General features: G+C 55.0%; 1 protein-coding gene across 4 annotated transcripts in view; it reads left to right on the top strand.

Moving 5' to 3' along the window:
* Nucleotides 1-13,180, top strand: part of MBP (myelin basic protein) — a 92,728-nt gene that overhangs the window by 49,928 nt on the left and 29,620 nt on the right. For all 4 annotated transcript variants that reach the window (XM_040478546.1, XM_040478545.1, XM_040478544.1 and 1 more), the window contains exon 3: nt 9,841-10,277. In XM_040478546.1, coding sequence (XP_040334480.1) covers nt 9,841-10,277 — 437 coding nt within the window. The remainder of the gene's footprint in view (nt 1-9,840; nt 10,278-13,180) is intronic.

Here is a 13,180-nt window from a genome sequence, read left to right on the forward strand (position 1 = left end):
TGGATGGATGGGTGGATGGGTGGATGGATGGGTGGGTGGATGGGTGGGTGGATGGATGGGTGGATGGGTGGGTGGGTAGATGGATGGATGGATGGGTGGTGGGTGGACGGTGGATGGATGGTGGATGGTGGACGGATGGATGGATGGATAGTTGGTATGTGGAAAACGTGTAGGCTCTTACTGCTGTATACAAGGTATCCCCAGACTAGTGTTTCAAATATCACACCAGCCACAGTAACAGAAGCCCTGACTGATGGGTACTCTGTCTGCACCAGGGCTAAGCCACTTTATTACGTGCCCCTCACGTACTTGTCCCAGCAGTCCCGTGAGGGACCCCAGTAATTCACTCCATTCTGCAGCTGAGGCGCCAGGACGTGAACACATGGACTCACGTGCTCAAGGCCACAGAGTCGGCGGTAGAACCAAAGTCCACTGGATTTGCCCTCAGCGACCTTTGGTCTCACGGTCCCAAGTCAGTTTAACTCTGCCATGATTACCGAGCCCCACTGGGTACGACAGACGTGGAGACAGGAACACCTCTTTCAGCTTATTCACCCCCCACTGGAGAGCAGCCCGTAGCGTTCCCGGGATGCCACCTGCTTGCGGGCGATCTCGTCGCCTCTCCGGGCCTGTTCATTGCTGGTACCCAGTTTCACTGAGAATCGACAGAGGCTGCTCAGGGCACAGAACCCACGTGGACATCGGGCTTTTGAAACAAAAAAAATCCCGTATCTCTACACCAGCTGTGCCGGGGAAGCCGGCACCACGTTGTACGATGAGGAAACTCGGGCCCCACGAGGTGCAGACTCGCAGTGGAGCCCCGGCCCGACCCTCGCGGGCCGTTTGCTCTGCACTCGGGCTGCCTCTCCCGCGACCCCGTCCCTGCTGTGGGAGGGCTCCAGGGGTGAGCTATTTAGAGCACATAAAAACTATATGTTCTGGGCGCACAAAGGAGGCATTTGTGCGCGATGGGTGGGTTGATAAGATTCGCTTGTGGAAAAGTTTTAAAGAGGTCTCTGCCAGTAGCCTGGCGGGCGGCCGCATGCCTCTCATAGATGCAGAATTTCTGCCACAGCACATCCACGGGCCACAACCATGGGCCTTTTTGTTTCCATCGCCCTCCCTGGTGACCCCGAGCACGGGGAGCCAAGGACAGAAGTATTCCACAAACAAGGAGGGTCCTCTCAGCCCTGGCCTACACTGGCACATTCCACGGCCCCACCCGCCCAAGGGCCCCGGGGGCTCCTCTGCGGAGAGGGGCTGGGCCGCCGGGACGGGGACACACAGGCACTCACAGCGCCCCTGTTCCTTAAAGCGGGTGGTCAGCCACGTTGTGGCAGCTTGAGGTCCCGTCCATGCCGGGCCTGTGGCGTGGCCTCAGAAGGCCGCCCCTTGCAGGGAGGGGGGTCCCTCCTGCCTTCGTCTCCGGGACGGGAGTTGGGGGCTTGGTCACGAGCACCGGTTCCCAGGTCGCGGTCCGCACCACAGCGCCTGCGGGCCTCTGCCGCCAGTCCCTGGCCTTCCCGCGGGGGCTCTTGGTTTGAGTTTAACCAGAGCCCAACGGAGCCACACGCTTGGTGGCCAGTGCGGTCCTCTGGCCCTCCCCACGGTGGGCGGGGGCTGGTCCACACGCAGACTGGGCAGGATGCTTCTCCTGGGGCCTCCCACATCAGGGACACACCTGCGTGCCCCGTGTTAACGTCACTTAGGAAGAGGGGACTTCCGGCTGGAGGTGGAGGAGGGCACATTGCCCCTACCTCCAGAGCCCCACCCCCCATCTCAGCCTCTCAGGCCTTAGGCGAGGAAGCAGGGGCTCCCCAGCGACTCCGTTCCCGGGAAGGCTGCCTGGCCCCGCTCGGAGGCGGGTAGGGGTGAGGTGGGGCAGCCAGGCCTGTACCTGTTATTCCCAGCATCTGCTTCCAAGCACCCGCCACGAATCATCGCGTGCCCTTCACACACGCGCGGGTTTTATTTCTGCACTTGTCTGTAGAGGGTCGGAGGAGCTCTACGTTCGCCTCTCGGCTGTCAGAGTGCTCTCAGTTTCATGGGTCCTCGTTAGGGCTCCAAGGAGAGTCTGCCATCTGGACTCTCGCCCTGGGACCGGCTGGTGGTGGGACACCGCAGGGGGTCCCGCACCTCCAGGCCTAGAGTGGCGAGGCAAAGGAAAAAAAAATTTAAACAAGCAACAACAACCAAAACACCACCCTTACGGAAAAGCAACCTGGAGATTTTGTTCCGGTAATGACTGATTTCATACTTTGAGTGAAAATGCGACTGTAGCCCAGCCTCGGGTCTAAGCAAAGGGAACGGTGTCTGCCTCCTGGTTCTTTCCTGGAATCTGCGCTTGGGGGAATCGGAGCCCCAGGAGCTGGCGTTCTGAGCGGTTATCGATGGGCTGGCTGGGAGAGGACGGGCGCGGGAGGCCTGAGGGGCCGGACGGGCAGGGCTCAGTCGGCGGGTGGACAGGCATGCTCCCGGAGGCCGTGGGCTCATCTGCAAAGCTGCCTTCCCTAAAAGTCCCGAACAGAGAGATCCACACCGTCTACCCCCAACAGAAGCGAACAGAGGATCAGAATTTAACAAGACCCGTAAAGGAGAGTTAATGGTGTCGCTTCAGTTCAAGCCGTGTTTCCGGATGGTTTTCCCCAGGCCGTACGAGGCAGGGTCACCTATTGGTTGGGGCTCTTCTGCAAAGGTGCGAAGTATTAGGTAGCTTTTCCTGAGCCCCTTACAGCCGTTTCTGCATCTCAAGACCTTTTAGCCTGAGAAGTCCCTTGTGTGACTTCAGCTCACCGGCTCTGAAGGACGTGAACTTGGCAAGTGAATTTGGGTGGGCATGCCCTTGCTTGCCTATGGCAACTTGTCCCAGGAAGAGAGGACCCGAAATCAGGTCGGTGGTGTTTCTCTAGATTGTACAGTGGCCTTAATAGTCTCAGGAATCTCTAACGTACCCGATGAGGAAAAGCTCTGGGGAAGAAAGTACAAGTTAAAAAAGCGTGAGTTTAAAAACAAGAAACCAAAGACCCAGTAATTGAAGATTTCCTTCATTGTGTGGATTCCATAATGATAGGCATTAATCTGTCATGCTGCTGCTTTGAGTTAGGAACGAAGGACTAGCCTGGACAATTACCAGAAACAGGACACATTGGTGCATTTGGATATATGGACCTATGTGGGGATAATACTTCCCAAAGGGACCATGAGCTAGAAAACCAGATTGCAAATCACTTAGGAGAAAACCATCCAGTGTACCAGGACAAGGGCGCATACAGCGCCTCTGAATTCTGCCATTGTGTATTTAGATGAAAGTCACCAAGTGTCCCCATCGCTGTGCGGATGCACTCTCCGGCCCCGGAAGGTGACTGAGCCCCATTGAGAACCTCCTCCGTGCTGGGTCCCTGCCTTGTCGCAGGTGCTGCAAGGTTGTCCGTGGGGCACAATAAAGGACAGGACAGCAGGGTGATGCCGACTGCTGTCTGGGCGTCTGGGAACGTGCGTTTCTAGCTGCTTGTCTTTTCTTTATGAATCTCACCATTTCGTTAGTTGTCTGTACTGCAGGCCCCACGGAAGCCGCGGAGGAAGAGATTCCGCGAGGCCTCCCGTGGGGTCTCCGAGACCCCGTCCGGGTCCGGTCTGTGTCTGGGGCCCCCACAAGGAGGGGGTGCGGATAGGAAGCTGGGAATCTGTGTTTTTCAGCTAGGAAAAATCCTGGTTCCTTGGGTGAAAAAACCCTGTGATGGAGGACAGACTCATCAAATCAGTTCAGCTGTGGCTTTGTGGTTGTTTGCTCACTTACGGGAACTTCAAACACCTCAAACAAGCCTGACCTGTACTCTGTGCTATAGACCTGACCAGATCTCCCCCCAGGACAGCTGCTATTCTTTTTTTTAAGTTTATTTATTTATTTTGAGAGAGACAGAGACAGCGTGAGCAGGGGAGGGGCAGAGAGAGAGAGAGAGAGAGAGAGAGTCCCAAGCAGGCTCCTCACTGCCAGTGCAGAGCCTGATGTGGGGCTCGCACTCACAAACTTTGAGATCATGACCTGAGCCAAAACCAAGAGTTGGTCACTTAACCAGCTGAGCCACCTGGGTGCCCCAGGACAGGTGCTTTTAAAACCAAGGTAAGAAGATGCATGAAATCAGTTCAGTCTGATCCCTCAAAATGAATGCACAAATTTTATTTTCTGCCCAAACAGTCGATGGATGCCGTGTAGAAAAAATACAGACGGGGGGTGGCTCACAAAAGCCCCTCTGTGGGGAAGATTGTAGCGGTTGCCCCACGTGGAGGCCGTGCAACTTGTGGGGTTTGGGACGTTTGCAGCGAGTGGGGGGTGGGGAGTTGGATCTGAATTTCAGGTCTGATGCAGGCCCCAGGCTTCCTAATGCTTTCCCAGCCTTGACCTCTCCAGGAGGCCGCTCACCAGGGCTGGGCTCAAGGCCTCCTCTGCCTGGGGTGGAGATAGGAGTGTGCATATGTAAAATAAGCCAACAGCGGTGGTTTGGGTGGGATGAGCGTATAGGGCACGTTTTTAAGTTCAATGTTGGCAAAACCTCTCATCACCTCAGCCCCACAGACAGACTCAGCACGCAGGGGGGTGCACCTTCTCAAGCCAACCCAAAGGGGCGAAAAGTGCTGAGCCCCAGCCCAACGACGGTGGGAAAGGGCCCGACACACAGCGGGCCTAGGATGCTCCGCTTAGTCTCCGAGACTAAGCTCTCCTCCCAGAGACTGTGGTCTGTGAGTGGAAGCAGGGGGTGGAGGGGCGGGTGGGGGGAGGGGACGTGCCATCGTCACACGGTGAGCCGAGGTGTCCTCAGAATGACCGACTGGGCACTTCGCCCGACCTGTTAAAAAAGCAAAATCGGGTGCCATCCCGTGCGTCCCGACTTATGGGGTCTGGGGTGTGCCTGGACGTCTGTATTTTTTCCCATGTGCGAGCACACGCGGGCAGTTCTGATGGAACTTACTCATGAGCTGTGATTCCCACGGGTGCGGCGGAGTGGAACAGACGAGGTATGTTCCACGTTAAATGCAGTGATACTTAAATACAGGACAATATGCACTTCGTCCTCAGTTTCATCCGAGCCCATCCTAGGAATATCAGGCTCTGGTTCGGGGGGAGCAGGGGACGTGCAGGGAGGCACCTCTGCGTATGCCTGCACAGCTCCCGGAGCCCAGGGTGCACTGAGCCCGCGGGGTGCCTCCGGCGGGTCTCCTGTTTGCAGGTGGGGGCGCTGGCTGAGCTGCTCGCTCGGGACGGGCGGCTTTCTGTGAGGTCCCTCTGCCGCCCCTACGCCTGTCCCTCTCCATTCAGCAGCTGTGACCCACACGTGGCTTAGCGGTCAAGTGTGTGCAGTTAAATTCTCCCCGTAGAGGCAAGAGCGCAGCTGCAGGTAAGGCCCGTCGGGGCGTCGGGGCCGGAAGAGACCCCGAGCGAGGCCCAGAGCCGTGGTGTTCCGATCGTAGACCTGGAATTAACACCGCGTCCTCCAGTGAGTCCTGCTTAGCTTCCCTACGTGTCTGTTTCCTCATGTGAGTAAAAGCGATCCTAGAACTACCTGCTTGTTAGGGTTGTTGATAATGTGTAGAAGACACCCAGCGCAGTCAGCCAAGGCCTCCCGTCCCGGGCTCTCTGGGGACAGCCGCATGTATGGGAGCGGCCGCCCTGGGTGAAAACTCAGCTCGCCAAACCCTAGCGCGTGCTGCTGAAAGGGGCCTGAAGGTATCTGAGGCAAGAACGTAGCCATATCGTCCCACGTCATCACCACAGATGCCCAGTTCAGCGACCTGCCCAAAGCCATCGTCCGGTCGGAGAGGTTGAGGCTGGTCTGCAGGGTCCTTCTCCGCTGCGCCCTGCAAACCTCGGGCCCTCGCTGGCCCTGACTCCGGATACTGCTGTCCACAGCATGCGGCGATGGCAGTTTCTCTGTTGTCCACGGGCTCAGCTGCGGCCTGGCGGTCCCAGAGCTTGTCAGGTGCGTCCCACTCAGTGAACCATGGACATCACGAGCAATCAGGCCTGACACACAAACTTGGATTTGGACTTGATGAAAGAATAGAGCCGGGAGACTGAATTCCTCATGCTGATACCTCAGAGCCACGCTGACGGGTTACATTTAGACTATTACAAACCCTTTGCGTAGCCGGAAAGAGTCAAGATGATACAACTGAAATTCGTTTCCGAGCCAGAGCTTAGACCCTGCTGCAGGGCCTTTCAGGACCGAAGGGAAATCTTCACTTAAAAAGAAGCATATAAAAAAAAACAGTTTAACAGCAGCGATGCCAATGGCGAAGTTCTCCTAGCAAAGAAGAGGCGGGGATTTGACTTCTTTCCTCTGGGAGGAACGGCCCAGCTCACATCGGCATGGCTGTGATCTTGCTGGGCACCTAGTGCCAACCACGCACCGCATGGGATGCGTAGAGATCGAACAACACGGGGGGCACACGTGTGGGACACGGTGGAAGACAAACGGAAGAGCAGGCGGGCGAGTCTGTCCTTGGTGCGCGTGACATCGGGGGGCAAGTAAGGTCATGTACCGTGAAACCTTGTACGGTCCTTCCAGCGGCCCTGGGTACAGTGTGGGATCCCACCAGAGAAGCCCACGGCCTTGGGACCAGCGGTGATGGTGAAGCAAAAACCCCAGCATCAAGTGGCAGAAAAAAAAAAAAAAAAGAGGAAGAAGAAAAAGAAAAGAAGAAGATGGTTACAGTCAGATAAGAAATCACCCAGGGGGGCCGGATTGAGGACACCCCGCCTGGGAAGGAGCCAGACACACAGGGATCAGCGGGACCACTGGGACCTTCAGCTGGAGACTTGCTGTGGTTAGGACGTCTGAGTTTCTTCCAACAATACACACCGCCTCCCCCAAAATCACCCTCCGGTTCGGTGGGTGTCTCTGTTCCAGAAACCACTGTCGAGTGAGTGACGTCTCCGTTTCTCAGAGATGTTCCAGGAAGCCATTCTGTGATTTTAACAGCATTACTTTCAAAAGTCCAATATGTCGCCCCTCCGAAGCTTTCTGGGGGCCATCCTAGCATTTAGATGAGGTGGGCTTTAAAAAAAAAAAAAGTTGTATTGCGAATTCGTGTAGAATTTGAACAACAATAGAGCATTGTAAGTGCATGTTCTGGTAGAATCAGGTTCATGGCTCACAAATTGTGCCCTAAATTGCTATGCTCCACGCTTCGAGTCTCAATAAAAAGACTACATTGGGCTGTAATTCGATGAAAGCTGATATTAATTGACAAATTAAAACTGCATTTGTCCCTACCCAAAATGCTGCACATCACAGATTTCAGTGTCCCCGTGCCCCTTGTGTGCTCAGAGAAGCCACTTTCAGGACAGGAATGCCTTCTCTGTGCCCTCACAAACAGCCGTATTCAGGGACACAAGGCCCAACTGTTACACAAATATTAGTATTCAGATGCGCTTGTGTTTTGTTAATGTGTTTCATTATGTACAATATAGCTTTTGTTTTCTCTCCCGCATTTGCATTAATTTATATTAACCACAGAATATAAGGCACAGCTAGAAAATCAGACTCTATTTCTGTGGCAACCTATAAATTAGCATCCCATCCCTGCGAAAATCGACAGCTTTGTGCGGCCCTAGGATTCTGTACGTTGCTTTTTCATGTTGCTACTGTGCCGCGAGCCATTTAGTACATTTAGTACATACGTTGTAAAAATACTTGCGTTGCTACCTAGCTGAATTTCATCAGGGGTCCCGAAGGACGTGCCATACTCCAAGGGACGAGTTTCTGAGGCATCGGGCACAGCTGACCCTGCGTGCTGTCTCCTAGGAGCCTGGATAAGGTCACGGGGATCCCGGGTCCCGGGCTCTGCCTTGTACTTTGTCACTGGCAAACACTGAGCAGGGACGTGGGGAGTGAGGTACTCTACTTTGGAAGTACAGGTCAAGAAACTGTGTGATGAGTGTTATTCACGGGACCGTCTCCTGACGGCCGGGATTTTGTTGAAAGAGAGTGGAATCGTTCGCCTTCTGTTTCTGATGTGTTCGTGAAAGTATGTGTCGTGTAGATGCACAAACATCCTCAAATACTCCCTCCATCTCTCCCGTGGGTGGCATCCCCCCCCCCCGACCTGTGCACCTGCAGACCCAGCCCCTTCTTCCTGCCGCCTGCGCACTGGGTGCCCTCCCCTCCGCCGGGGCACCCCCACCCGGGCCCACCCATCCCATCCCTCGAGGGGCCTCCCTGAAGCCCCTGCTCCTGCCCTGTGGTCTCCGTATCAGCAGCTGACACGAAATTGTACGTTATGTTGGTGTCCTGTGGCCGAAGGGCAAACCACCACGGGCTGGGTGGTTTCAAACAAGGGGAATTTCCATGCTCACGTTCTGGAGGCTGGAGATCCGAACTCAGCATGTCCGCGGGGCTGTGCCGTGGCTGCCGGCTTAGGGGAGGGTGGGCGCCAGGTCTCTGACCGGCCGGTGCTCCCGCATCACTCCGGTCCCCGCCCCCATCTTCATGTGGCCTCTTCTTCCCGATGTGGCAGTGACTGAATTCAGAGCCCCCTCTTTCTGCAAGGACAACAGCCATTGGTTAAGCCCACCCTCCTCCAGTAGGGCCTCATCTTACGTAGGTGTCTACGAAGGACCCTATTTCTGAAAAAGCTTGCACTCACAGCTACTGGGGTTTAGGGTGGGGACCCGCCATTTTGGGGGGACACTTCAATTCATGACCCTCATTCTCATCAGTGTTCCTGAGACAAGGACCAGATGTTCATCACTGCAAACCAGGCGCCTAGCACAGTGCACCCCGCCTACTAGGTCCTCAGCAAATATTGGCAGGGTGGCTGGGTGGCTGGGTGGGTAGATGGCCAGGGTGGCTGGGCGGATGGCTGGGGCGCTGGTGGTGGGCGGGAGGGAGGGTGAGTGCCTGGATGGGTGGTGGGGAGCTGGGTGGGGAGCTGGGTGGATGGCCTGCGGGCGGATTGGCGGGTGGATAGAGAGGTGGGTGGCCGGACGATGGATGCTGCCGTTGGGTAAATGGCAGTGAGCAGATTAGCGGGTGGTTGAAGGATGGAGAGTATTATAAGGAAGCGTGAGGAAACCCACAGTTTCTATAGATATGTAGCAAAAGGTGGAGGGGGCTGGAGTGGACGTGCACTTAAACCTAACCTACAACTTGAGAGGGAAGTGGATGCGTTGCCATTCTGGGAGGAAACGCTGCGTTCGTGTGTGCGCACAAAGCTATGAGATGGTGGGATCCCACTTGAAATCCACCATTCCCACTTCGAACTGTACAGTCGTGGCCACTTAGAGAAGAGAAGCCAAATGAAAATGTCCTGAATAAGCAGTTCTCTAGTGCAACAGGCCTCTTGTGGAATCTCAAACTGAAGAATTCTAAATGCCCCATTTCTTTAAGGCATGAATTGCAAAAAGATGTGGGAAGTTCCATGTTTATCAAGAATGCTAAAAATACCTTTGGTCAAATAAATGCTCCCGGACACGCTTAGCTTATGCACCAGTGGAATTTTCGAGATTCAACGTCCCACTAAGGTGCCTTCGGTGCTGGCCTCTCCAAACGCGGCAAGGCGGCGCCCAGGGGGGATTGGCCACGTCGGCAGGAAGCAGGGGTGCTCTTTATGTGGGGCGCCAAACCTTGAGCCAGCGAGGCAAGTCCCGGGGCCCAAGAGCGGCAGGTAGGGTGCTCGCTCGGTCCCGGTCGGGTCCTGCCCGAGCGATGTGGGGTTGCCATGCAGCTCGATGGCCCCTCGCGCGTCCTGTGGATTCGGTAGGACACTAGCCCTGGAAGAAAGCGTCATTGTCCCCCGCTCCGCTTTGCACGGCCCGTATTCATATCTCACTGTTGTTTGCAGGGGAGGCAGATGTGGAGCAGAACAATGGGGCCCCCTCTCAGGACACGGCGGTGACAGACTCCAAGCGCACAGCGGACCCAAAGAATGCCTGGCAGGACGCCAACCCAGCTGACCCAGGGGGCCGCCCCCACTTGATCCGCCTCTTTTCCCGAGATGCCCCCGGGAGGGAGGACAACACCTTCAAAGACCGGCCCTCGGAGTCAGACGAGCTCCAGACCATCCAAGAGGACAGCACAGCCACTCCCGAGGGCCTCGATGTGATGGCGTCACAGAAAAGACCCTCCCAGCGGCACGGCTCCAAGTACCTGGCATCCGCCAGTGCCATGGATCACGCCAGGCACGGCTTCCTCCCGAGGCACAGAGACACGGGCATCCTTGACTCCCTCGGGCGCTTCTTTGGCGGTGACAGGGGTGTGCCCAAGCGGGGCTCAGGCAAGGTGAGCTCTGAGGAGTAACAGGGGTGCACAGAACGTGTGTCCGCTGTAGTTGACAAGGAGAAGGAAGGAGAGTGCGCAGGTGAGCTAAGCCGTAGGGGAGATGCTGGTGCGGCCCCTCTGCTTTCCACCTGCCGTCCTTGCTGGACGTGCCCCCCGGCCGCGGGAGGGGCCCGGGGGGCCGCCTGCCGTGTTGGCACGCAACTCAGCCTCTTTCCCCTCCTCCCAAGGGATGCCATCGGGATGTGGCCCAGGGCTGCAAGAACGTTCCGAATCGGGCATCTCTAGGGTGGCCTGGCGTGGGCACTGCAGGAAGGGCACCGCGTTCTCGGCTCTTTGGTGGCTCATGCTTGGGGGCTTCGTGGCTGCTTTGCCTCCTGCGCCCCCGCTTTCAGGTTCAACATTGGGTCGTGCTTGTTTTTCTTGGAGTCCGCACTGCTAGCTTCGCGTTGTCTTGCAACAATAATGCGATTGAGGACTTTCGCACAAAGCCGAGATTTAAATTCGCCTTGAGCAGATTTTGTCTTTTGTCTGAGTTATTTTGGGGGCAAGGGGTGGGGGGGCGAGGGAGGGTTGAGTGTGCCTATGAATCACAACTGTATTATTCTGTTATTCCATTAGCCTGAATCTAGAATCTGTGAAGTTTCATTATTTAAATGTTCTGTAGATGAGAATTGTATCGCGAGACAAAAGGCCCCCATTATACTCCCATGTCCAGCGGTGGCTCCTGGACTGGATTGTCACTGGGTCATCCGTGCTCATGTTTCATCCAAGAGCCAAATCCCAAGTGGCTTTCCCATAGCAGACACATAGCACGTCACATGCCTTTTTGGGGTGGCGCATAGCTGAGCATTTCGGAAGGAGAGGGTGTTTTCAAAGAAGCCCGGGTTTACTGGCCGGGCGCACAGAACTCACACGCCGTAGGTCTTGCCCTGGCTGCGTATTGTTCTGGTTCTGAACTCGGTCTTGGGAACGTCAAGAGGCTTTTGGGTAAAGTGTGGAGCAGGGACCCCGACCTGCGGTTTCTAAAGGAGCTTCTAAAAGTTGCTCTCATCTCTAACTACAATTCTTAAAATGACTGATGATCGTGAAACGGTCACGCGCGAACCACGCGGTCGGTTTCGCTGCACACGCGGGGCCCCGGGCGCTGCTAATGTCTCTGGTACCTGCCCCGAGGCGAGGCCGCTCATGTGGCTCTTGTCATGCCTTCTTGGGACTAACACTTGGTACATCCTACGTGCTGACGGAGTTCGTCTTCTGCTTGGTTCTTTGAGTGTCTGTGTTTGGAGACGTGCGCTCTTACTCTGGGGCAGTCTCACGTCACCCTAAAGTGTCGGTCCTCTGATCTGTTTCGAATGCTGGTTTCAGTCTGAGGTGCTTTCTCGAGCACAGCTGTCTGACCACACCAGGTTCTGGCTGCCCAATGAAACCTTGCTGTGATGCTAAGCACCCCGTATGCATGCAGCCACTCTGGAACCATAAGCTTCTCTGCTGAACTCAAGGAACAGGAAAAAATGTATTTGAAGTGTGCAGAAAAGATTAAATGGCTATATAGCATATATTATAAAACAAACTTCATTTCAGTGCTTGTGGCTTCAATGAAAATAAAATTGTGAATGCATTTATATCAACCATTGTGACTCTATTTCCGAATGATGTGTGTGTGTGTGTGTGTGTGTGTGTGCACGCATACACGTTTTTCTTCCTATATGTAGGATCACAACCTTTATTGCTTTAAGGCTCTCCTCCTCTTTAATACTTTCAAAGAAAAGATTCAGCTCAGAAGTAGGCCTCAGCTTTGCAAAATAGGGTTGCTAGATTATCAAGGACCCACAGAAATGACAATATTTCCACAGGATTTTAAAAACGAAAAACAATGTTTAAATAATTGTGTTAGAGTTTCTGAAGTGTCAGCCCTGTTCACTGCTGAATGTTGAATAAAGAAGGTTTAAAAATGAACAGCCTTGCCTTTTGATGCCGGAGAAAAAGTTGGGAGTTTGGGTGTGTATACTCACACGAGTGCTTACCAGGCACACCGGCCGGAAAGCAGTGTGTTTTCAACACCCCTGTTTTATTGTGGCCTCTGTTTGCTTTTAAACACTGCAGATGTGCGCTTAATACACTCTCCACCCAGGCACACCCCCACGATGGCCCTAGGATTCTGGGGTCCTTACTGGCCTGGGCTGCCGAGGGGTTCTTTTTGGGTTTTGTTTCTATTCTTGCTTTGCTCTGTGTATAAATCAGGAGAACCCTCATTTTATTGAGAGGTCTTTGGGTTGAAGCTTGAGAAAAGAAGAGAATCCAAAGGCCCGATTATCATCCATAAAAGCCCATTTCCGGTTTCCACCGTCTGTCGCTGCCGGGGTCGTTGGGTAAGGTACGGGGAATGCTAGGGGCCCCCCAGGCCTGAGTGGCGGCCTGCCCCCACCATGTGGGTTTGGGGGGAAGCAGTTACTCAGTTACTCTGTCCGGAGTAGGTTTTTCATGGGACAGTCATGCAAGACTGAATGCATGGCCCCTGGGAAGGAGGCTGCTGGCCTCTGGCCCTTCCGGTGCCCCGCCCCCCTCTGAGGCCACGTGGGACTCCTGCCCCCCGTCCCCGATCCTCGGAATGCACCGACAACACCCACCCTCGGATGGCCGGGGCGTTGACATTCAGGGAAAGTGCATTATAAATTCCTTGAGGAGGCATATTCTTTTGAGAGCCACAAATGAAAAGTGTATTCATGGGGAACACGTTCCTTTGTTGCAGGAGGAAAGAAGGACCGTGTTGTTGCCTTTAAAGGACAGGTTTTCCAACGCCCTGGGACGTGGGGTCCCGGGAGGAACGGACAGGCGTTTAGGACAAAGTTTAAGATGCATGTGGTCTTTGTGAGAAGGGCGGCTCTCAGAGCTGTCCCTCCCCC

The sequence above is a fragment of the Herpailurus yagouaroundi genome, unplaced genomic scaffold, assembly GCF_014898765.1.
Source record: "Herpailurus yagouaroundi ecotype Mexico unplaced genomic scaffold, PumYag 142, whole genome shotgun sequence".
NCBI lineage: Eukaryota > Metazoa > Chordata > Mammalia > Carnivora > Felidae > Herpailurus > Herpailurus yagouaroundi.